The sequence below is a fragment of the Suillus fuscotomentosus genome (assembly GCF_016647785.1).
Source record: "Suillus fuscotomentosus strain FC203 chromosome Unknown F5891scaffold_54, whole genome shotgun sequence".
Taxonomy (NCBI): domain Eukaryota; kingdom Fungi; phylum Basidiomycota; class Agaricomycetes; order Boletales; family Suillaceae; genus Suillus; species Suillus fuscotomentosus.
Window position 1 is genome coordinate 222,997 of NW_024539566.1, and position 22,894 is coordinate 245,890.

Sequence of the window (22,894 nt, forward strand, 5' to 3'; positions counted from 1 at the left end):
AACAGGTGTGGTAAAAAACACCGGTCGTGGTTGCGTCTCTAGGCCACTCCCAGGAGCCGGAATCCCAGAAGGATAGACAAATAACGGTTGGGCCACATACGCTGGGTATAATGGCCCGGAGTATTGTGGGTTGCTAGTACTATCTGACGATGGAGCACCATCTGAAGAAGGTGATCTAGACCGCCCACCAGATAACTGTCTAGAGAACATGAGGTTTGCGGTGCTTGGGCTCATGACATACGGTCTTGGAGCTGGAGCAGGCGAGTTCTGAACATGATGTGGAATACGGCCTGAAGATAAAGGAGTCGATGGACCTGAAAGCAAGTCCAAGGTTCCCTTGTTTCGCGGGGTATACCAACTCTTTGACGATTTGGAGTACCGCTGACGGCTGTTCCTCCTCCGATTACCCTGCCCAGGAACATATTCACTTGAGATACGAGCTGGAGAAACCCATGGAAGGCCGCCAAGGTCTCGCACGAATCGCCGAATACGCGCCATTTGGGAGGCAATGGATTCCTCTGGTGGGGGGCGAATGGGAGATTCCATCTTTGCAAAATCCTCTGCAGGCCGAGGTTCCACAAGGACGGGAGTCGCAGTGGCTTGGGTCGAAAGATGAATGGTATGAGGAATGGAAATCGCTTCGACGGAGCGGTTGAAGGGATGGGCAGTGGAAATTGCGTCGGTAGAGTGGTGGAATGGATGAGAAGTATCGCGATGGAAATGAGCAGGAAAGATATCATCATGACTGTGCGAGCGACTAGGTTCGTACAGCTCGTTTACAGCTGACAGTGTCCGGTCACGCCTTGTATCCGCAATGGATGTGCGTGTATCAGTATCAAGCAAAATGTTTGGTCTTGTGGGAGATAACATGTCGGACGGAGGGGTGTCAACCCTCTCGACCTGGGGCACATTATTTGCTAGCACTTGTCGGTGTACGAGTGAGATTCCTGGAGCTCGAGGATTCTGATGGTACGAGGATGTGCCCCCCTGCTTCGCTGGCTTAGCATGGTCCTTTGAATTCAAACGCCCTCTCGACATGACTCTCGGTATACTTTTCAACCCGTTCATGATTCCACCGTAAAACGTCTTCTTCCCCTGAGGCTTCCTTTCATGTCCCTCCGAAGATCCATATCCATTCTCCTCATCGGCACCTGTGACTTCGATGCCAACAGTCATATACTCCTCAGTGTCTGATAGAGTGGCCTGCGCCGTATGAGGCGCTGGGCGCATAACAGGAGTGGAATGCCAGTTATGAATTTGAGGGGTTTGAGGGGTTTGGGTTGCAGGGTACTGGGATGGCTGAGAGGCCGAAATCCAAGTAACATCTCGCACGCGCGATGCATGGCTTGCCCTGGAATATCTATCCCTGGGCACTGGCTCCCCAAGGAAATCCCGGGTAGTACTGGGGGAACGTGAGAAGCTTGTGTCAATGCGGATATCTCCCAGTCGAGGTTGCCCATAGTCGAGGTCAGACATTGCAATAGACAGCCGGAGTGAATGGCGCAACTAGCGGAAGTGGAATATGAAGAGGCGCATAGAAGGCGACATGAGTCCTTATATAAGTGTGGTCGGCGTAGAACTGTACTAGGAGTGAACGTCACGTTGTGACACGAGGCTCCTGCGAGATCTGAGATTAAACAGACCGTGCCACTCAGAGCACTGAAATGCATGCTCAGTCTTGCCTTCCATCACAGCCCGAGCACGCATTTCTCGCATGGTATTAGATTGATGGCAAGAGGAATAACTGCGACAAAAGTAGTCAGAAGACAGCAAAAATCCACTTTTTAGCATTTGGATTGCAGTCATGTAGGCTGCAGCTTACGGTATTTGACAGGGGCTTTTCTTGTATCATGCTGACACCATTGGGGCCGGTGGAAAGCGACGATTAACAGGGCAATGATATAACCGGCGGGGGCAATGCTTTGAGGTGCGTGCCAGTGCCTCTCCCCACGAATCAGTTTGACGGTAGCATAGCCGACACCGGTGCAGGACAGCCGTAATAATCAGAGTCTTCTGCCCATTAAATCCGGGATGGAGAAAATGTATGCCGCGAATAGCTGTGGGTGTGACCGACCCGGAGCCTGAGGACAAAGCCTACACAAGTTTCGTGAACTTGCGGCTTCAGCACCAAAATTGCCAAGCAGGAACTGGCGGGTCGCTGACCTCATGTATCCTCAGTGCACTAGGTGGAACCTTAGCACAAGTTTATGAGTAACTGTGATGCGCTTGAAGCGCTTCAACTCTTGTCAGTCAACGGCAGGGAATGTGATCACGTGCACACCTGACGGAGCTTGAACGCTCTGGATCTCTCGGAGAAGGGAGTAACAACTCTAGAACTCGAGACGTCTTCATGTTTCTAGAGACCATCCCAAATTCTGACACTCTCGCAGATAAAATGACAGACTCTTGCATTCTCATCTTCTGAACACCGGTCAGGCAAGAGTGCATGGTTGATGGCAGACTCTACCGTGGTCCGTCCCTCATCTTGTAACCATAAATCGGCCAGCTCCTTGAATGCAATCCAAAATGGAGTACTGCTTGCTGTAGTGCGCCTCCTAACGAAAGCCCCTACTACCCAAAGACAGCCTGAAAGCTTCCTGGCTCTGTTGCAGACGAATGACGTGGCCGAGCGACTCAAGGTCAGTCAAGTCAAGTAGCAGTCGATGGCGGCAGGCTTGTTACTGACGCTCGAGGAAAATGCGGTTCTAACAGATCTAGATGAACTAAACGTCAAGCATCCAGTAATCCTAGGGCAGGCATTTCAAGAGCGAATCCGTCCAGTGCACTTCAAGCAGTCATCAAGCGAAAAATTACGTCAAAAGTTTTTTCTGGTACCTTTCAGTACTTCTTTCAGATTTATTCTTGTGCCTTTGGCGCGCTCCTTTTCACCGTGCGTTCGTGCTTTATTCTGTCTCGGATTCACCTTTTTGTCAGTGTCACTGATACGCCGCTTGGACTCATACTTATCATATTTTGACATGCTTGTAATCTAGTCGTCTGGTTCCAATGCAATGACTTGGCATTATTTGCCTGCTGGTACTCAGTGTAGGGCTTCATAAGTGAGTCGTGGTTGAATAAAAATCGTAAACATGTGTAATCAAAGCATTTAAGCAAGGCTGCTAGTGCCTGCGGTTGCTTCACGCCCGGGCTAGTTGTGATCTCCACCATATTTTCACACCTACTCCACGGAGCCCACTATGTTTATTTTCATCTAGATGCACCCTGTGGCTAAGTTAAGAGCATCCTTGTTTCGTGACTCTTATCCGAGTATTTGCTGATTAAACTAAGAGCACGCGCTTCATAACTATGATGGAGCACATACACCCGATACGTCCGACTGTGTGTACACCAATCTGGGGAAGGCCCCCATGTGTATAAGTACATTCACATTTGACTCTTAAAACCTTCAGGACGATCAACCTGAAGAAACAATTCCGAGTTAAGTTCTAGTGTCTCTATCTTAGCACTAACACACCTCAGCTTGTCTAGGTCTCGAACAGCCTTGACTAGTTGCGAAGTCGGCGGAACCGTAGCCCACTAGACGCGGCAGTCGTGCTCTCGCCGGAAACCCCATCCTTGATTCCAATACGTTTCAAAACCAAGTAATATGACGAGTTACATATTTTCGTGTAGGTCCTATTATTCCCATTCAGGCTAGCAATGCCAATACTCACTTGGTCTCATCTCCGAAGAATTCTGATTCTGCTAGCATAGATACGAACACGGAGTCATGGTGGACTAATTTGAGGTTCGACTCGCACTAGTAGGTGTGAGTATGCCTGCAAAGCGAATGTTTTGGTTGTATGATTGCGCCTCTACTTTGATTCTCGTGTATCATGGATCTAAAACCAAGATTGATATCAGATCTCCACTCAGTTATTGAGCTTTGATTAACTTTGCTAGTACTAGTATAATACTCCCCCTCCGGTCGGCATGTAAGAAGGTGCCGAATGTGATAAATAAAAACACACGCAGCTGTACACAGCAACCTCGGACATAGTAATGGCCGCGACATAGTTGCATAACTCTGCGCGCATCAATATCGTGCCCAACATTGCACAATGGTTGCCTTTCGATCATCAAAGGGGATTACTTAAGTGTCCTTCAGGGCCGCGTATCTAATAATTTAGAGTTTGCAACTTTGCACGCTTATGTAATAATACGTACACAGCTCGAAATTGAACGCCACCTCGTCGTTCGAAGTTTCTTAACTTAATTTGTACAAGTAGCTGTTCGTTACATTGTACAGCAACATTTTGCATCATGCCATACATGGGGCACCGTAACATTTGCCGGCATCAGTACGTAAATTCATCAATTCTGATCAAATAATTTTTGACAGAACACCCGCGCGCGGTGGCCAAGTTACTCCAGTTGACTTACCAACTCAGTCGAGATGATCTAGCGGCTTCCTCGGGTGCAAGAATATTACTACTTTGCATTATTCAAGACAGTTTCCGGAAGGAACCCGGTATATAAAGGTATGGGGACTTTCTCTTTCCTACAACCCCCTTCACAAAAATGGCCATTCGAACACTTGTAAGTGGCTGATATCGATTCTTCTGCTACAGTGAATTTGGCTGAGATACTAGCTAGCCAACTTCAACTCAAATACTCGTTGTCGGCGGCGGACCCGCCGGAAGCTACGCTGCTGCTGCTTTAGCTCGAGAAGGCTTTGAAGTCACTCTTCTCGAAGCTGCCAAGTTCCCTCGGTCAGCACGTATTATACATGGCATCGGTATACGGAGTCACTAATACATAGTTGTACCAGTTATCATATTGGCGAGAGCTTGCTCCCGTCGATCCGCCCCTTCTTAGCATTTATTGATGCGGAAGAAACCATCAAGAATTACGGATTTACAGTCAAGGTTTGGATAATCCTCAATGCGCCCGGGTACATTATTTTGAGACGTTCACCCTCTTATAGCCTGGTGCTGCAGTCAAGCTGAACCAGTACAAACGAGAAGGATGTGAGCCACAGTCACTCTCGTTCATCGTTCACCATCATACTAATGTTGATCGTCCATTCCAGATACAGATTTCATTGCGCTGAACCCAGACAATGGGTCTTGGAACGTGGTATGTAATATATTGAAGATATGCTTACCGTCTGATCATTTTGCAGATTCGGTCGGAGTTTGACGATTTGCTATTCCGTCATGCTTCGAAGAGTGGCGCAAATGTGTTCGACAACATAAGAGTCACTGAATTTCAGTTTGAGGGCGAAAGACCTGTTTCAGCCAATTGGAAGGATGCCAGCACTGGAACCGAGGGCCATATCTCTTTCAGCTACCTAGTCGATGCATCAGGAAAGAACGGGGTCATGTCCACAAAGTATCTCAAGAACAGACGTTATAATCAGGCTCTCAACAATGTCGCTTGTTGGGGATACTGGGATGGAGCCGGGTCTTACATGCCGGGTACCACTCGCCAGAATGCTATCTTTGTTGAAGCACTTGAAGGTATGAAAACAATCCAAAGGGTTTATATAATAAGCTCATTGTCTGCAGACGAGTCTGGATGGGCTTGGTTCATTCCCCTTCACGATGGATCCACGTCTGTGGGAGTTGTGATGGATCAAGAGTCAAGCAGTCGCAAGAAGAAGGTTTCCCGTGCGGCCTCAGGAGGATCCGGCTCAAATCTTCTGGCTCATTACAAGCAAGAGCTTTTAAGCAATGCTCCTGGAGTCCTTAAGTTGATGGGAGATGCCACCCTTCGAAACGATGGTACACCGATGGCTGTGAAATCTGCAGGCGATTTTAGCTACTCGGCCCCCTCTTATGCTGGGGATCATTACCGACTGGCTGGGGATGCTGGAGGTAATTTTCTTGACATGTTGTGGCACTCGTGACTGACAATCAATAAGCGTTCATCGATCCATTCTTCTCCTCTGGCGTCCATTTGGCTTTCACAGGTGGACTTTCGGCTGCTCTCACGATCTCTGCGTCGATTCGAGGACTCTGCAGCGAAGAAGATGCCCAGCGTTGGCACACCTCAAAGATCGCCACCTCTTACACGAGGCATGCAAATTCGGTTATTGGAGTGATAGTAACTAACCTCTAATGTAATGTATGCCACAGGTTCCTTCTTGTCGTCCTGGGCACCTACAAACAGATCAAAAATCAATCTATGCCGGTGATGAGTGATGTGGATGAGGACAATTTTGACAGAGCCTTTGATCTCATCAGGCCAGGTGAGGATCGATGGCTTTTCTATCACTACAAAATCTGATACTCGAGTGCAGTGATACAAGGAACAGCAGATGTCGGTAAGGCCTTGACAGAAGACGAACTCCAGGTGCGTACTATGTTCTGCGACTATCTTCCATGATATCCTGATTCCGATCAACAGAAAACCATGGACTTTTGTAGTCATCTATTCGCACCAACCGATCCCGAGATGCATTCTTCAGTCAAAGCTAGGTGAGGGTCTATCGTTTGCTCAACTTTATTATCTCATACTAAATTTTGAATAGACTGGATCCTTCTCTAACATCCCCAGACGCACCCATCATGACAGAAAGCGACATCGATCGCGTGCTTGGAGATGCTGATGAGGAAGCCAAGATCGTTTTGAGCGAGATCAACGCGCGGAAGCCCATTCATACAATGTACAACCCCACGGAGAATTTCGGTGAGGAGGAACACTTTGGTTTCAAAGCTGTCTTACAGCGAGGTAAACTGGGTTTGGTGACTAGCCAGACGGAGTTGTGATAGACACATCGCTCACTCGACCACGATGACTGTAGAATTCATCTATGTAAACAATGTGTATTAGCTGATAGTAGAACTTGTACTATACTAGAACTTGTAGAACTTCATATTGCAGGCTCTCAGGGCAACAAAAGTTGCTGTATGAAATTCAACTTCATGCCGAGTCCACTCAGAATTTAGCAAAAAATTGTATATGCCGCCTGCGACCCTGACTCAGACGATGTCCCTGGAAACTAGGTACATTCAAGCCAAGATAAGATCCATCAGATTGAATGAAAGCACAGCTGGGTTATTATTGTCTTCCATGCCGCGCCACGCCACTGTGAGGCTCACTTCGATGGCACGTAATCGATTAATCCATAATATCTAGATCTCGTAACTGGGTAGCGGACAACACGGATCGTGCATGATAGCATTGGCTCAATGATTGATTATTCTGAACACGCAAAGATGCGCAGAAACCAGGCAACCACGCAAACCGACATGCAAGGATCTGTATCAGGGCCTAGGAGAGTTGTCCATGTCAGCTCTGAAAATACTTAGATTTGATATTGCTGGCCGGTCCAGGCTAGCTACGTTTTAATTTTTGATAACGCGCCACTCGATAAGACGACTCGGTGTTAATGTCTAGCACGAGATACCGCCGGGATCGGGTGCAATTGCGGCCATCATCATGCTGTTACTGGGCGTTCACCGCGGCCCCGCATCGTCAAGTCCGACTTCTCAATACGTTTGAAAGTCACGCATCAATTTTTCGTTCCATCCAAACCGTTCATCGTGGACAGATAATTTCCACACAGATCTGCGTATCAAACTACATTCAATGGCTGTCAGGGTTTGGCGTTGGCGCGGACCGTTCTTGAGGCTTGACCTACGAAAGGATCCAACGGGTTTGCTCACAGTCTTGTACACAGCGTTGTCGAGGGTCAGAACGCGAAGAGACACGCTGTGTCTATTTGCGGAGGCGAACGAAGGACAAGACTGTGGAAACATTGTATTCAGTGACTTTCTACTGTAGACACTGTTGATCGGAAAACAGACGACCGAAGGCGTGTCCTTGTACATTTTATGGCAGATAACGAGTTGTCAATATAAGGTCATCTCAACTCTCGTCTGTACGGATAGCGCGACACTCCATGATAGACACGTAAGCCCTAAGCTTGTACACCCCTGTGATGACAAGGCCAGCCCGGGAAATTATAGTTCGCCACTGATCCTGAAAGAACGGTGAGCAAAGTTCATGCCAAGACGGGGCAGGCGTACCATTGTCCTTTCGTGGCAATTCAAAATACACAAGAGATGTAAGGCGAGTGCCTGTGGCATGCGAGATGAGGAGTTGAGAATGGTTTGTTCGGTTATGAGGGAAGTAGAAGCTGTGTTATTCATTGTGTTTGCTGGTCTATGCTCAAGCTCGACATGAGTATCGGGATAGTGCCCAGAGATTCTCTCGATGATCAGGATCTTGGACTGGAAAGATATTTAACGTGCTCTCGGAACTACAAAGTGATGTCGAGAACGAACCTTTGGCCCAGCAGCAGCAGCAAGTTTCTCTAGGATGTTCACCTGGAAACGTCAACTAAGATTTGATGTCGATGGTAAAAAAGACTTACAGCTTGAGCCTCGGGCCAGTTGTGCCTATGAAAGAACGTCAGTGGATAATAAAGGATCACGAAGGTGTAGCGCACAGAACATGTCGTAACATGAAGGTATAATTATCCCCAGTGCGTGGTTGAGCAGAGAACAAGTCGTGGGCTTCAGCAACTACTGTGCCATGAACTGAGTTGGGATCCAAACGGGTCTTGATGTTAGCTTCAGCAGGCCCGACCATCTCCCCCCTTTCCTGGATCACAAGACGGAGGGCAGGGAATCTTGATACTATGTTTCAGTTGCGTTGCTTCTTAACAATTTGTTCACTGACCTATTAGCGAGGGCGATAGCTAGGCTTCCTTTACCTCCCCCACAATCAACAATAGTTGATTCTGAGCACGTTTGCCATGGGTAGTCCGATAATATTCCTGGGGTCACATATTCGCCGAGTGCCTGAGAATTATAAGTATAGCATTGCCAGTTATAGGCGGACGATGCAAACCTCAACACACGCTGAAAATCGACTGAGATAATTCCTATCATCTTTCACCCATTCGAAGAATGGCTTTGTAGTATTGTTCGCAAGTTGAAATGCGGTGTGATCTGGAGACTTGGAGAACCTGAATTCGGGATGCACAAGCCATCGAGGAAGAGCCTCTGCGACCCTGATGTTGTTGGGAACCCTACAACAAGATTAATCGTGGAAAACCGGCATGCAAAATAATCCTACGTTATCAATGCACGACCCCTTTGGCCTTGTAGTAAAATGCGAGAAGAGCGATTCAAGGCAAAAATACCACCCTGAGTCTCTCGAATCCAACCACAAACTGACAGATGGCGTAATACCGTGGTGAGCTTATGGGAGTCGAGGTCCAGTTCTGCTTGGAGAGTTTTGACAGAGATGCCAGACGGCTCTTTCGCCATGCGGTCCACGATGCCATGTTCAGTAAAGACTTGAACAGAAGCAAAATCATACATGGCAAAGGCGCTCTCAGCGGCTTTCTCAAAGGGATGTTGCAGAAGATTCTTGAGCTCTACCTGAATGAATAAATTGGTACATTTCACAGCAGGAGGATGCCGAATTTGAACTCACAACACATGCTAGAAGGGTAGAATTAGTATGTGGGTTAATCCTGTTACATTCGAACATACCTAGCGCTGCTCGACGGGCTTGGTATACACCAACTGGTGTGGGCTGGTCCATGCTATCCAAAGGGTGTATGTCGGTTCCATACTGTGAGGACAAAGGCGGCAACCTCGACCCGTCCATCGCGACGCGTAAACTGTTTAGCGCATTGTTTATGGAGGCTTGGAGGTTGTCCAATTCAAGGTGGCTCATCGCGGTCAGTAGCTCCGAGTCAGCGCTCGACTGTCACGGTGAAACTGTTAAAGATATATATATATTGATATACACCGCCCTGACAGAGGTTGGGCTAGAAACTGTAGCTTATACACTCACGGCAAACCTTTGTCGGTTCAAATCTCGACCGACCCATGATTAAAATATCATGGGCGCATCAAGCTCGTATCATGATTCATGATGGCTTCTGCACAGTGGGAAGAAATTGGGGTTTAATAGAAACGCCGACTGCTTAGGGTTCATGTTATTTCAAGTTAGGGTTAAGCTGCTTACATAAATACTTATGTACTATTCACAGCCTCGGGGATCTGACTTTCAGATCTTACACAAGTGAGTCTTCGGCGGGGTGTCCCATACGGCATCGGCACCACACTATTCTGTAGCGAACTTCAGAACCAGCTGAGCTCTTTGTTTCAAATGCGACAAATCCGCCGGTGAGTCAAAGATTAGTACTAACAGTAGGCCCATCAAGTTACTGCGGGCATTGTCTCTAGGCCTATCAGAAGTTCCTTCAATTAATGTAGGTAAATGCGACGCCCTCTACAATTTATTATGTATACTCATGAGTCATCGAACCGCAGAAAACAGCTCGCGAAGCTCCAAAGGCGTGGCATGAGTCACCGGCACTGATCATGATGATGTTGTGTTTTCTTCTCGCTTCTGAACCCTTGTCCTCTGGTGCCTCGGGTTGCCAACTCACATAAATCGCTCATGATTCATTACTCAAGAATCAGTACTAACTGATAAATCATAGAGTGGTTACCTAGTCAATAAACCTGCTCGATAGGTGACGAGGATGTGCCGGTTTACACTGTTGGACTTTAACCTCATTAGTCGCATCCTTAATAATGAATACTTTCGTCGGCGCATTTTTTCTTGACTCCTTGGTTATTGTCCGTTGGGGCGGTGCCCTATGGGGGACATTACATGCCTATGTAATACTGGATCGTATTCTGATTGCTGCTTCTATCCGTTTCTATAGTAATGATTCCGGCCGGAGCGAGCCTGAGGATGATGGGTGCCTGCTGAAGGCCATCTGCGTGCGATTAGCGAGGGTGGGGCCAACCTGCTGATGCTGGGTTGACATTGCCGAAAATGGGTTTGAGTCGTCTGGTCTTGGCGACGTACGTGAGAAGCTTTCTGGCTGCCTTTTGCTTTTGTCGTTGAGCAAACTCTTGATGTCGCGGGCTCTCATGGCGCATGGTCTTTCAATGATGCCTCTAACCATGATCTTATCTTATACAACATCATTCTACTACGTGTTAATAATATATACAAAATGGCCTGCTGTTCAGAGCGAGACCTCAAGCCGGTTTCTGAGCTACGAAGGTGTAGAAGACAACCTTGGACTGAGCGTTGCTCTCCCATTCCCTTTCTAAATCTTCCATCAACTTTGTATATTCTCCCTCTGTTCGAATTCCCATCTTCACTACCGGGGCTTGCATTCCCTTGTAGGCACCAATAAAACTCTCCCGAGCTTTAGCTTTCATACCGTCTTCGTCTTCCCCACCCCCAAAGCTAATTTCAAGACTCTGTGCCGTGATTTTGTCAAACCCAGCGCTTTTGAGGACATTCGGAATATGCTCAATGCAGTTGAGTAATAGACCTCTTTTGACGAAGAGATCCTGAAGCATCGAGAAGTGCCTTTGCGTTACCTCTCCAGCTGAGCAATGACTAGCTTCGAGGAGCTGCACCCAGCCTCCCGGAGCAAGGACGCGGAAGATTTCATCCACAGCTGTGTTCCACATCTCTTTGGATAACGCTGCGATAAGGAGTCGCTGGTTTACTAGCTGGAAATTGCTGGTCCAATCGTTCGGTAGCTGTAAGATGTTCCCCGGTCCCAAATGTATACGTTGCTTTTGTATATCATCGAGCTCTGGAAAAATGTTCGTCTTCAAATCGATCCCATGGAAGGTAACATCCTTATTGGCGTTATAGCAGTCAAGGAGCCAGGTTGCTGTCGTATGAGTGACCAACGGTCAGATCAAGCAACAGAATGGCTGATGAGCACCAACCTGAGCCAACTCCGCTGTCGAGTACCTTGTCTCCTGCGTGCAGCTCAATAGGAGCGAAGACAACACGGCCCCTGAATCCGTGTCGAAGGACTTCGTATTGAACTGCCAGTCTGTTATGCACAGAGTTGTCAATCTTCGTTCAAGTCGAGCTATAATCTAACCTTTTGCTCTCCTGTTCATCGGTTGGAAGTACATATAGAGATTTTTCAATTGCTTGTGCCAAGTCATCACCGTGTAGTTTAGACTGAAAAGAGGTTTCTGAAGACTATTGCATGTAATCGTGAGCTCGAAATCTTTGGAGTTGGCAAAGGAACTTACACGGGACATAATGCTGGAATGAACTTAGGGTTGGAATAATTCAAGTTGCGTCACCTTTTAAACACTTGCATGTACTATACTTACCTTTGCAAGAATCATTGATCAAAGTCCCGTGTATACTAGTAACATCGTCACCAGTTTATCGTCATCTTTCGTGTGGGAGTTAACGGGCAAATAATACACCGCCGCTGTTTCATCGGATCTGCGGATCAGCTGTTCCAGAACTTCTGGTCTGGGGAATGCGCGATGAAACTCAGCCACAATTCCTACATATGCCAGGGTCGATCATTAGTACACGTCATATCTGCGAATCTTGTCAGTGCATCAAGTACGCCCCCACACCTAATAATAGTGTACTGCCAATTTTATGTTGCCGCAAGTACGTTAAGATTTTTCTCCACCGAAGTGACCATGAGCGTTTGAGTTTCGGGTTTAGATCTGTGAAATATGCATATCTTCAGGCTATTCCTAATCAGCATGAGAGAGCCTTGAGGATAAGAACAATTGCTCCCACATGCAAAGTTTCTTGAGGAATCGCCGAAAATGCGCCTGCTTTACTGGGCTCGGCTGCGCCACATATCAATTCCAAGCCGAGGCAACCTGATCTAGCTGACCTCTGAATCTCCACACTAGCACTGGTAGGCAAAGATTAAGAAGGTGGTGCCGGGTGTTATTTTGTTACCGTCTGAAATGAGGGTCTGCCCTGAGTAAACTCGTGCTTTGCCTTTTTAGGATCACTCACTCCAGCAATATCCGCTGACATAATCTTACCGTCGCAGGCTCCCATCGTCCAGCGCCATTCGATACCCTGTGCTCATGGATTTATCTTGTACTTTCGCACACTTACATTTTTTTCTACAGGCACTGCAGGTTTGTACGCAGTGTAATGAACCGAATCTCGAAGCTCGACTCAGGACGCTAGCGCCCGCCACAGGGACCAGCGATGCTTCCTTATGTTCCAACGTACGACGGACAATGGGCATTCAATACGGAAGTTCATTCTCCAACCCTACCTTCTGTATTCGAACGCATCTCTCGATCATGTCAGGGCCCTTTCCATTGCAATAGATTGCCTGAAAGTCCAGAACGACGACGGACTCTTGGCATATGAAGAGGCTTCGATTCGCGAAGCCGGACGTGAGCATGAAGATGAATCTTTTCAAGTCAAAACCCATGGTCTTGATGAAGGCCTGATCGTTCTGGCTGGCCACGGAGTACTTATCCGTGAATTTGGAAGGAGCTGCGCGCGACAAAAGTATGGTCATCATGGTTGACATCTATCGATGTGTTCTTGTCGGATCAGCTCGGTTCTCACCAGTACAGCATCCGCAACAATATTGACGAGTGCAGATTCTTCTTCGTCGATTATTTCATCTATATCTCGTTTTGCAGCGCTTGGTATTATCAGTACGTAACGTGATGGCATCGATGGTCCCCATTGTTTTGCCTACGAGAAGTTGAGAACCGAGATCAATTGTAATTTTGATGAACGCAGCCCCCCACTAGTAATGATAGCAGTGCACTGCGTGGATAACCAAAAGTCAAACCAAATGTGGCGGTGTGGGAAAGTGTCGACACTGACTCTGCCACAAAGCTATGCCGGCCGGCTGCTTTGCGGCAATTTGAACAGCTTTTACTAAGATCGATCTTTGTCTGGCGATGGATTTAGCTTGCCAAGAATGTGCATCTACTGGGGAATGGACGTCTGGACCGTGAACAGTGATGCCCAGTCAATATTTAAGAGGGTTAAGATTGCGGGTTCCCTGCGTTAACATTAAGCCCCAGTAGGCATCCAACACCTTCAAGTTCAATCGTTATTCAGCCAACGTCCTCCAGCAAAACTAGTTTCCAGTTTACCCTGAAACTGGGTTTTGGATCAGGTGCAAGAGTGAATGCCTACCCCGTCGGAGAATCACATCAGACCGTTCGTTTCCGGGACCCTCATGCTGCTCAAACCATCAGGCTTTCAGGGCGCGACGTTCCCCGGTATCCACCAGCACTGCGGACGTGTCATCAAGTACACTCATCCAAGAGCCGATGAGTTGACAAACTGTACTTTTATCGGGGTATCTAAAAATATCTAACAACAATCTGCAGGAGTTTAACGTTTAGGGGCAGGTCAGTCTTGCATAGCGGTATTTCCACTCTCAAGTACTCACCTAGGAAACACGCACTGACCTGCATATTATTTGTCATGCATCATCTGCGTGTCCGCTCTCCCATACGTAGCAATCATGACAGACCTGGCGAAAGAGTGTCTTATAAAATCTCGGCCAAGGCTCGTTGCTAGACATCAAAGATAAGTACGTTGAAAGCGGGGATTGACTTTGTCGATTCCACGCTATTCTACGATTGATGGGCGTAACGCTTCGAGCGGCACAACCGGCTGCTTTGGAACATTCAGTCACATAGATGTGGGTACCGTCCCGACTCATGAGCAAGATCTTGATCTGCTTTCTGCTGCGGGGTGAGATTGCTTTCTCTATACAGACACTTATCAGCGGCTCGATGACGTGCTTGCCGAAGTGAGCTAAGATTTTACCGACAAGAAAGTTGTTGTCATCTTGTCAAGGTTGAAATTTGCGCAGTAGTTTACGAACTCCAAGGCAAGATCGCGGAAGAGATCGTAGAAGGCTGCTAAAAAGTAGGGTTCGCACCACTTCATCAATTCTGGAAAGTCAGAACCCCATGCTGTATTATCTGACACGTTACAAAACAGCTATAATTGTTGCTTTGATGTAGACTGGTCATCACTCACAACTCAGCATCATATGACGTTACGGAGACTTGGTCGAGAAGGCTTTATTGCTCAAATCTTGAAACAACATACAGGCGCCAGCATGAACAAAGACAAACTTTGCCATGATGGGGTGTAGTTGGCCAAAAACGAAAGCCATCGAACAGGAGGAAGATCTGAAACTCAAACACCGCCATCACATCCAGCAGTTATGTGACGGGAACAGATTCAACAGAACGCACCTTACAGTGCTGCACGACTCACCAATCTGCGAGCTGAATGACTTTTCGTCTACCACTGATGGAAGAGCAGGCAAATGTAGATCACATACGTGTGGTCAATGTGGATCGGACGGACAAGATACAGAGATAGAGTATTTACTCGGCGGTCATACTGCATCTGACGTCCGAGTCTGGTCCAAGGTGCGTTCGATTCATTTTGAAGTTTCATGATTCAAAGTCCAGGAATATCGCAGGTAGCCTGTGTAAGCCATTCACCATGACCATAACTGCCGGCGCGGCGGTTCTTGCGAGTGCCTGTACAACCTTGTAACATTAACGTTGAGTTGGACGGTTGATTTAGCCAACGAAGCTGTTCTTCGACCCGGCTACTCGGCAATCGATTGAAGCCACGAACCGGGACTCCCCGACACAGCGGCAACCAGTCACGGTTTATCACCGTACGGTATCTCCTCGCATGTTATGGAAGGAGCACCAGCCAAGTCACAGTTGGATCTTTGTCATCTCACGGTTGGATCATGTTGACCAGTCGCGGTCGTCTGCTCACAAACCATCCGACTCCAAATGATTATGCGGCACTGCCACAACGTTTGCTTGAAAGCAACTAGTAGGCTTAGTCACCGAGCCCCGCACCGCCGTCAACACTAAGCGGAACCGGACACTTCATCATGCGGGAGTAACGTCTTCACCGACATGTATATAACTGTGGTACGCGAAGCATACCAATGCAACCTCGGTACCACAAGGACTTCCTCCGCTATCTTCAATGACTATGGCATCTGGTTCAAGTAGCACTCTACATCCAGTCGGAGGCCTTCAACGCGGCAAAGCGTGCATTGCATGCAGACGTCGAAAAGTTGTCCGTAGATGCAATCTGTGTTATCTGAAACTTGCTCACTTGTCTTACTAGAGGTGCGATGGTGCCCGACCGACGTGTGGTCAATGCGTCCGTGGTAACAGGTTCGCCGACTGTGAATACACGGATGGCCAGGGCCGATCTCGGACACACATGCTGGAACAAGAAAATGCACGTCTTCAAGCTCGAGTACAAGAACTCGAGCATCCCGAGCACACTACGCCTGCAATTGCGCTACACGATCCTTACTCATCGTTCGACGTCCCGCAAGGCTATTCTGTCCCATTTGGTTTCCAGCCTTCCCATATCTCTGCACCAAGTCCTGGAGCGTGTAAGTATTTACAAGCACATAACCACACTGTCTCATCGTTTTATAGCGTCGAGTTCTAGTGCTCAAAGCACATGGGGTGATTTCAGTCCGGGCGGCTGGTGGGTTCAAGAAGAGCCTCCAATACAAATTGTACTAGAATCGTAAGCTAGTAATCCTATATGTTTGTCCATATGGTCCACTAACTGTGATTTTTCAAACAGTTTGGACAAGATCTTACCTTACGTGGACGAACTTGGGCTTTTCCTCCATATCCCGCGCATGCGCAACAGGCTTGTGACCGCTTCTTCCCGCGGTATTCCGATTGCGTTACAAAACGCCATTATTCTATTATGTCTCCACATCACGAATACGAAGCAATCCACCTTCGAGCTGACAGTGCTATCAAGATGTTTGCGTCAACTGGCTGAGATCATCCCTTCTTGCAGCGCGAGTATTCGAGATTTGCTGGATGTCCTACAAACAGAAGTCCTCCTTACATACTACCTGTTGCGGGTCGGACGAACTGTCGAGGCGAAGTACCACTCAGGCGCGGCGGCCAGTCTTGTTCTGGCATTCCGACTTCATTCTTCTTCTGAAGGCGAGCAAAATACACCTGCAGATATGCAGTCTGTGGCATTCGATATATTCGGGACCACCCTTCCAAATCTAGTCGACGATATAGAGCAAACAGAAGCCATACATGCATTCTGGAACGTCTTCACTTGGGATAAGAGTGTGTCCGCCGTGCTGGGAGTTCCGCCTAGCATCGATAGATCTATTAGGGTATCTGTCCCTTGGCCTCGAAAAATGCGGGAGGTTGACTCTTTCGATCAAGATATCCACCTCACAAGCCGTGGGCAGGAAATCGGACTGCAAGTGGACACCGTACAACAGTTCCTTGTTGATGGACAGAGTGAAAAGGGAGACTTTGACTCTGCACTTGCCTTTCACGCAAAAGCAGCTGTGCTCCTTGACGAGGTGAATAATTTAGTTGAACAACACATATCAGGTCGGTATAGTCGGCACCCAATTTTCTTCTTCTAACATCATTTCATTTCAGATTCACGTTTCCAAGAAACACATTCATTCCGAGCACAATTTGCGTCACTCGACGCACTCATACAACACCTACAAGCATCCATTGTGTCTAATCCATCCTTGACAACTGAGGCGTCACCATCGTCCTCGCGATTGAGTCTTACTCCTTCGCTACCTCATCTTGCTTATCCCCGTTCACTTTGCATACAATCCCTTCTATCTCTCGCTACCATCCGGTTGCACAGCCCCTTCCGTGAATCCTATACCTTATCGAATGCCAAAATCGTCACCGCGGCAGTGCTCATAGCGCGTGCCCTACAGTGCGTGAACGTAAATACACTGCAGTATTTTGATCCTGTCCTCGTAAGTTATGATTGCAGAGCTTTTGATATCTAATTCTTGACAGTTTGTACTTGCCAGATAATATGGACGAAAGCTTCCTTCGTGATTCATGCAGAAATCACACGTTTACGTGCTATAAAGGCCTGGCCAACTCAATTCCCCGTACGCGGCGAAGGACTTATGCAGGCCCTAAGGACGATGTTGGGTGTATTAAGAGACATTGCAGACCATTGTCCTGTACTCGGTACGTCTTTGTTTTCTTCTTGGAGACAAGACATGTCGTTAATGGTACGTCATCATAACAGCAGTGCGGACAAGATTAGAAACTGTATTAACCCTTCTCGACTCTGGTACTCAGTGATTCAATTTTCCGATACTTTTGCTAGTATGGCGCTGGATCTGTTCAACTATTCTTCACACACAAAACTCACACACACGCACAGACGCGACACACACACAAACGAGACGCACACACATAATCATTCCTTCGCATACCAGTCGATGGAACATGCAGTATCGTCAGTGCAGTATCATGAGTGCTCGATAATGGGCGGCTCCTCGCAGGCAATAATGCGGCAGTGCTCATTATTGGCTGAACTACGCATCAATCTTATGTATTACATAAGCGTTGTGCCGCCTGAGTCCTGACAAGGCTTTGCTATTTTTTTCTATAAGTCACTGCAGTTCTTCAGTACCTCGGGATGTCAATGTGTAGTAGTCAAGAGGCTAACACCAACGCCCAGGGATGAAATGCTGAAAGCGGGTCTCCTACTGCTGTCCCTGCTATTTTTGTGCATACAGTACCATCTAGAGCGCCAGTGGTGACGGAACCAAGATGGAACTTTCTCAACAAGATCTACGTACGCTCAATTTTCTCCAAGTCCTTTGTTTTCGCCAGGGAGTTGAAAGGGACCAATGCTGGTGACATTGAGACTCAAGGTACGTTTTGACTTTTTATCATTTTTCTATATTCTTACTGCGAAGCATCTTGCACTCCTGCAGTTACTATCTCTTGCGCCTACCCGTTCTCTCGTGAACCAATCAATGTCTACGGACCTATACTTCTGGTCCCTCGCGCCCGTTCTCATGCTCGCTCTAACTCTTTTGTTTGTGCTCGCTCTCTTGCACCCGTTCATGCTTGCTCTCTCATACCTGTTCTCTCGTGCTAACTCTCTCCCACTTGTTCTCTCATGCCGCGCCCCATCTCTCATGCCCTCCTACTTCTCGATGTCGCTCGGTATTGAGACCATCAACTGCGGCACCACAACAAGCGCCCGCCACGTCACCTGCATCTTTGCGCACTGTCCACCAGCCGGTCCTTAAAAAGTTTCGAGGCTTTGCTCTCAATGCTGGCGACTTCGGTGCATTTTGTTTGCCCTTGGACTCTACTTGCTTTGCACTTATAGAAACCTTCATCATCGCTCTGAGACCTACTCACTTCTCATTGCTCCGTCTCGTCCACCGGCAGGCCTTGAAAAGATTCGAGGCTTTGCTGCCAATGCTGGCGGCTTCGGTGCATTTTGTTTGCCCCTTGGACTCTACAGTTCTTCATTGGGGACCTTGTCTGCAATATAATTTGATTATCGAATCATGTCAGATCTAGTAGTGCAGTACTAATTTTTCTACGATACAAGAGTATGTATGCGAAGGAGTGATTATGTGTGTGCGTCTCGTTTGTGTGTGTGTCGCGTCTGTGCGTGTGTATGAGTTTTGTGTGTGAAGAATAGTTGAACAGATCCAGCGCCATATGCTAGCGTGTATAAACCTTTTTCATAAACAAGTCCTAATGTATCATACTCATCCGGGATGCCTTTGTGTAATAGTAATACCCCTTCTAGAATACCCTGTACGGTACTCAGTGATTGCCTTGTCCTTTCGCTAGCGTGTATAAAACTTTTCTCATAAATACTAGATGTCTCATTGTTCTTGATCCCACGCGGGTCGTACCATACACTATTCTGCAAGTTTTTGTTATGTACATACAACCTAATATTGTAACATTACGTGTCTGCTAGACTCATCGACAACGATACGGTTCTAGGGGTCGATATGAACAATACTGTGCGACCTCAAATGAAAGATATGACATACATGCTGGGGAGATCATCCCCTTTCTGAGAGCTTGTAGGTTAAGCTTTGTCCCATCCTGCGACTTGAATGTCACTGTATTTTTGCTGGGGATGAAAGTGTTTGCGTTGCTATTCAAACTCCGTGTTGGGGAAGCCATCGCTGGACTTGGGGAGGGAGACGACCTTGTGCTCTGCACAGTTGGTGATGACAAGGCTTGTACGGTGAATACCGAATTCGATTGACGATCGTCCTCGATATGCAATGTATGCACATATGGTACAAGCTCTTTCCACGAGTCTTCATCGATGAGTACCTTTGCGGGATCAACTGTCCCATCTTCACGATAGAATGCAGCATACATGATACGGGAGTCGTCAGGGAGTTCCATGGAGGCTTTGATAAGCCCATATACAGTCTGCATGAATCGATCAGCATTGGGGAGAATAAGACTCGGGATAAGAGTGAGTCACGAAAAACAAGACGAGACTCACCCTGAACGGCACCCGTGAGAGATGCTCCCTTCCAAATGCCTTGATTATGGAACCCTTCGTACCCGAATACTCGACCATGATAGGCGATGATCTTGGCAGTGAGGAAACGAGACGTAAGGCCTCCATGCATTGCGCAAGACCTGACGCCACATCGTTAGGCGACGAAGCCAATTGGGAGAGGATTTTCAGTTGAGAGCGGCTCATTATCTGTGCTTAGAGGTCGCATCTTATCGATTGTCTGTATCCAACGTAACGCACCTGGTATTATAGAGGCTGTCTTGAAGTTGTAATGGTCTGAGAGGGAAGGAAGACAAGTGCGGCCGAGTAGAGATTCATTTTAGTCATATATTGCTGCCTTGTCACCACACGTTGCAACACGCTGCAATGCGCGATGCAGGTGTTCGGTGATGGGTATTAGCTAACGTGCCAGCTGACATGGGCGTCTGTGATATCGATCAGAGAGCTCGAGGTCGATACCAGCTGATAGAAGCATTATTAACGTACCACGAAGAAGATAACCTGCAACGTGAGTGGAGCTCCTGCAGGCTCGTGCGTGGCTTGTGCGTAGCTCTCTACCTAAAACAGACCAAAGAACCAAGTCCAGACTCTACTAGAAGCTTCAATGAGCGCGAGCGGCAGCGGCCGATTCCTGAGTTGAGACCGAATCTGGAGTCACCTGAACCAATTTCATGGCGATGATATCATAGCACGCAAAACCTGCTGGCAATTACATAACTAGTAACTTCGCCCTGTGAAGCCTACAATATCTGTGCGTGCCAAGGCTACTGAAGGGAATGCAGGGAAACAGTTCTGTGACTTGTCATTTTCTCCTAGAATTCGACAACCTCTACTTTGACAGAAGTTCTCACTGAACAGTGAAGTAAACTCCCTCATATGTGAGACACCGTTGGTCATCTTGAGTTCTAAAACGGAACTTGGCAGCGCTAAAAACTCACCTGATTATAACCGAATCCAATCAGCGTCCAACTTCATCATTTGCTGTCCGACTGACAGTGGCCGGCGTCTCTTCATCAATCATACTCCCACCATCCTCACGAACTGCCGCTGCCGAGCAGTACAATAGATGATGTACAGTGTTCTGCTGTTCCCAATATCTCCACTTTATGGGGTGTTGGCACTCTTATTTCGGATCCTTTCGACCTTCCTTGCACCTTCGACTTCGATCGGTGAGCCTTCCTTTCCATCCGCCTCATTTCCGCAGTTTCAGTGCAATGTTTTCCTGTCATGAACGTCTCTTGGACCAATGTCTTCAAGTTATGACGGATTGTTCTCCAGAGGCAGTCATAGACTTTCATAGTCTGGTTCGCCGGCTTTCCACGCAATTTCACTTTCTCATCTTGTCGGTGATATTGGTGGAAGCTAAAGCTTGGCTCTGTCTTGGGATGGCAAGATCCCAATGACGGTATTCATCTTGCTGTTAGTCCTCAATGTGGTCCCCTGTCTGGCACAGCGTCGGACTTCAACGCTGGTTTAAATCTTCCTCAATTCAAGACCATCGTTGCGTTTGGCGTTCGTAGGTTTTTTCCCTTTGAGGTTTTAGCTGGCTAATGAAATCATGCAGGACTCATTCACCGATGGCGGGAGACATGACGGTGGCCCTCTCGAGCCTGCCGTGATGATACCACCAGATGTCTTCGCAGGTGGTCGTTCGACCAACGGACCCGTTTGGGTCGAGGGCATTGCCAGTGGCATTGGCGCCAGGGTCATGGATTATGCCGTATGTTCTATCTCACAATCAATTCTTATCTTGACGTCTTGTAGTGGTCAAGCGCTGTTACAAACATCAGCTTATGGCCTAGCAACCCATATCCTCGGGACTTTATTATGCAGAGTGCGCTCTCTTCTTACTCATAATGAAGTTTTTTTTTTTGAATAATTGTCACTTTAGCAACAACATTCATAAACCAATCCAATAACTTGGATCCTGAGACCACTCTGTACGCGGTATTCTTTGGAATTAAGTGAGTGTTACAGCACGTATGTAGTCCCGACGATCTAACTCCGTGCCGTAGCGACTGGGGGGACTCCTTTGGTACTGACTTGAAACCATGAATCTAAATCAACGATGATTGACACTATGCCAGTGGACGGAAACCACCTACCTGAAGCAGCGCAAGATATGTTAGCCCAGATTGCTCTTCTTGCTTCTCCGCCCACAAATGCCCGCAATTTTCTCATCACCGATGCATACGGTCGCGGGACTCATAATGCACGAGGGGAGGCGTGGCTTCAATCAATTTTTGATGGTCTCGTCGCATTCCGCTCTCAGGATCCTCCATTGAATCTGGCTTTTGTCAATTTTGCGACCATCTGGGATGGGGTGCTTGGATCTGATCCGGGCTATAAGGCATTTGGGTACACAAACCCGGGTGCCTGCTATATTGATGGCAACGCTTGCGATGACCCGGAACATTACTTCTGTTGGTTCGACGGGTAAGTTCAGTATGAAGGTTGCACACGATCTGAAATAACGCTTTCTTAGGCATCCTTCCAAACAGACTCATAGGATCATGGCGGACTACGTGGAGGAGGTACTGACGCATTGTCGCGTATAATTAATTATGTTCGTGCTCTCTGTTTTGAGCTGCAGGTCAAATCAAGAACAGAAACTCAGAACTTCCAATGTATGTACTATCTTCGAGTAACATCATGTAGCACAAAGTAGTGTTCACCAGCAGCGCTATCGAGCGCCATGTAATTGATAGAAGTGTGCGATTGCAAGTGGTGCCAGCAGCACACTAAAATATCATAACTCGAGAGAGCAGCGGCTTTGCCGAGGCTGCGTTTTGTTCCGCAA

The 22,894-nt window shown here is 47.6% G+C and overlaps 7 protein-coding genes across 7 annotated transcripts; 3 read left to right on the forward strand and 4 right to left on the reverse strand.

Annotated features, from left to right (window-relative positions):
* Positions 1-1,011: 1,011 nt before the first annotated feature.
* F5891DRAFT_932951 (uncharacterized protein) lies at positions 1,012-1,434 on the reverse strand (the record flags this gene model as incomplete). Its single annotated transcript, XM_041373997.1, has 1 exon — positions 1,012-1,434. A coding segment is annotated over one exon (423 nt), but the record flags the coding sequence as incomplete, so codon positions are not given.
* Positions 1,435-4,183: 2,749 nt separating this feature from the next.
* On the forward strand, positions 4,184-6,881 carry F5891DRAFT_1053144 (putative halogenase). Its single transcript, XM_041362565.1, has 13 exons — positions 4,184-4,301; positions 4,366-4,539; positions 4,597-4,712; positions 4,772-4,868; positions 4,928-4,970; positions 5,033-5,079; positions 5,126-5,462; positions 5,511-5,819; positions 5,867-6,020; positions 6,081-6,193; positions 6,245-6,297; positions 6,352-6,422; positions 6,476-6,881. Exons 2-13 carry the CDS (start codon positions 4,522-4,524, stop codon positions 6,711-6,713), a joined length of 1,596 nt encoding a protein of 531 aa, XP_041222144.1. The 5' UTR covers positions 4,184-4,301; positions 4,366-4,521; the 3' UTR covers positions 6,714-6,881.
* Positions 6,882-7,778: 897 nt separating this feature from the next.
* Positions 7,779-9,874, reverse strand: F5891DRAFT_1150457 (S-adenosyl-L-methionine-dependent methyltransferase). The gene is made up of 10 exons (XM_041365123.1): positions 9,453-9,874; positions 9,394-9,401; positions 9,031-9,338; positions 8,803-8,983; positions 8,632-8,753; positions 8,399-8,581; positions 8,324-8,348; positions 8,235-8,276; positions 7,977-8,180; positions 7,779-7,929 (listed from the first exon to the last, which is right to left on the reverse strand). Exons 1-10 carry the CDS (start codon positions 9,637-9,639, stop codon positions 7,816-7,818), a joined length of 1,374 nt encoding a protein of 457 aa, XP_041222145.1. The 5' UTR covers positions 9,640-9,874; the 3' UTR covers positions 7,779-7,815.
* Positions 9,875-10,964: 1,090 nt separating this feature from the next.
* F5891DRAFT_1192919 (uncharacterized protein) lies at positions 10,965-12,002 on the reverse strand (the record flags this gene model as incomplete). Its single annotated transcript, XM_041367667.1, has 4 exons — positions 10,965-11,617; positions 11,676-11,785; positions 11,837-11,940; positions 11,994-12,002. 4 exons carry the CDS (start codon positions 12,000-12,002, stop codon positions 10,965-10,967), a joined length of 876 nt encoding a protein of 291 aa, XP_041222146.1.
* Positions 12,003-15,484: 3,482 nt separating this feature from the next.
* F5891DRAFT_587386 (uncharacterized protein) lies at positions 15,485-17,909 on the forward strand. The gene is made up of 7 exons (XM_041372375.1): positions 15,485-15,828; positions 15,880-16,156; positions 16,203-16,296; positions 16,357-17,144; positions 17,196-17,536; positions 17,594-17,759; positions 17,821-17,909. The coding sequence occupies exons 1-7, from the start codon at positions 15,736-15,738 to the stop codon at positions 17,874-17,876; spliced, it is 1,815 nt and encodes a 604-aa protein (XP_041222147.1). The 5' UTR covers positions 15,485-15,735; the 3' UTR covers positions 17,877-17,909.
* A 1,923-nt stretch (positions 17,910-19,832) lies between these two features.
* Positions 19,833-20,259, reverse strand: F5891DRAFT_936130 (uncharacterized protein; the record flags this gene model as incomplete). The annotated part of the gene is made up of 2 exons (XM_041374056.1): positions 19,833-20,000; positions 20,077-20,259. Coding segments are annotated over 2 exons (351 nt in total), but the record flags the coding sequence as incomplete, so codon positions are not given.
* A 625-nt stretch (positions 20,260-20,884) lies between these two features.
* F5891DRAFT_1053222 (uncharacterized protein) lies at positions 20,885-22,846 on the forward strand. Its single transcript, XM_041362566.1, has 8 exons — positions 20,885-21,263; positions 21,488-21,606; positions 21,659-21,814; positions 21,859-21,928; positions 21,986-22,058; positions 22,110-22,129; positions 22,182-22,530; positions 22,580-22,846. The coding sequence occupies exons 1-8, from the start codon at positions 21,161-21,163 to the stop codon at positions 22,650-22,652; spliced, it is 963 nt and encodes a 320-aa protein (XP_041222149.1). The 5' UTR covers positions 20,885-21,160; the 3' UTR covers positions 22,653-22,846.
* Positions 22,847-22,894: the final 48 nt, after the last annotated feature.

Excerpts from the sequence above, each read along its gene's own strand:
- F5891DRAFT_1053144 (XM_041362565.1), top strand. Across the intron at positions 4,713-4,771 it reads GAAGCTGCCAAGTTCCCTCG|TTATCATATTGGCGAGAGCT; the intron begins GTCAGCACGTAT and ends TAGTTGTACCAG. Across the intron at positions 6,423-6,475 it reads CATTCTTCAGTCAAAGCTAG|ACTGGATCCTTCTCTAACAT; the intron begins GTGAGGGTCTAT and ends AATTTTGAATAG.
- F5891DRAFT_1150457 (XM_041365123.1), bottom strand. The coding sequence starts at position 9,639 with ATGAGCCACCTTGAATTGGACAACCTCCAAGCCTCCATAAACAATGCG. Across the intron at positions 8,349-8,398 it reads TTCATGTTACGACATGTTCT|GCACAACTGGCCCGAGGCTC; the intron begins GTGCGCTACACC and ends GTTCTTTCATAG. Across the intron at positions 7,930-7,976 it reads ATTGCCACGAAAGGACAATG|GATCAGTGGCGAACTATAAT; the intron begins GTACGCCTGCCC and ends CCGTTCTTTCAG.
- F5891DRAFT_587386 (XM_041372375.1), top strand. The coding sequence starts at position 15,736 with ATGACTATGGCATCTGGTTCAAGTAGCACTCTACATCCAGTCGGAGGC. Across the intron at positions 16,297-16,356 it reads ATACAAATTGTACTAGAATC|TTTGGACAAGATCTTACCTT; the intron begins GTAAGCTAGTAA and ends TTTTTCAAACAG. Across the intron at positions 17,537-17,593 it reads AGTATTTTGATCCTGTCCTC|ATAATATGGACGAAAGCTTC; the intron begins GTAAGTTATGAT and ends TGTACTTGCCAG.
- F5891DRAFT_1053222 (XM_041362566.1), top strand. The coding sequence starts at position 21,161 with ATGATGTACAGTGTTCTGCTGTTCCCAATATCTCCACTTTATGGGGTG. Across the intron at positions 21,815-21,858 it reads CCAGGGTCATGGATTATGCC|TGGTCAAGCGCTGTTACAAA; the intron begins GTATGTTCTATC and ends GACGTCTTGTAG. Across the intron at positions 22,531-22,579 it reads TACTTCTGTTGGTTCGACGG|GCATCCTTCCAAACAGACTC; the intron begins GTAAGTTCAGTA and ends ACGCTTTCTTAG.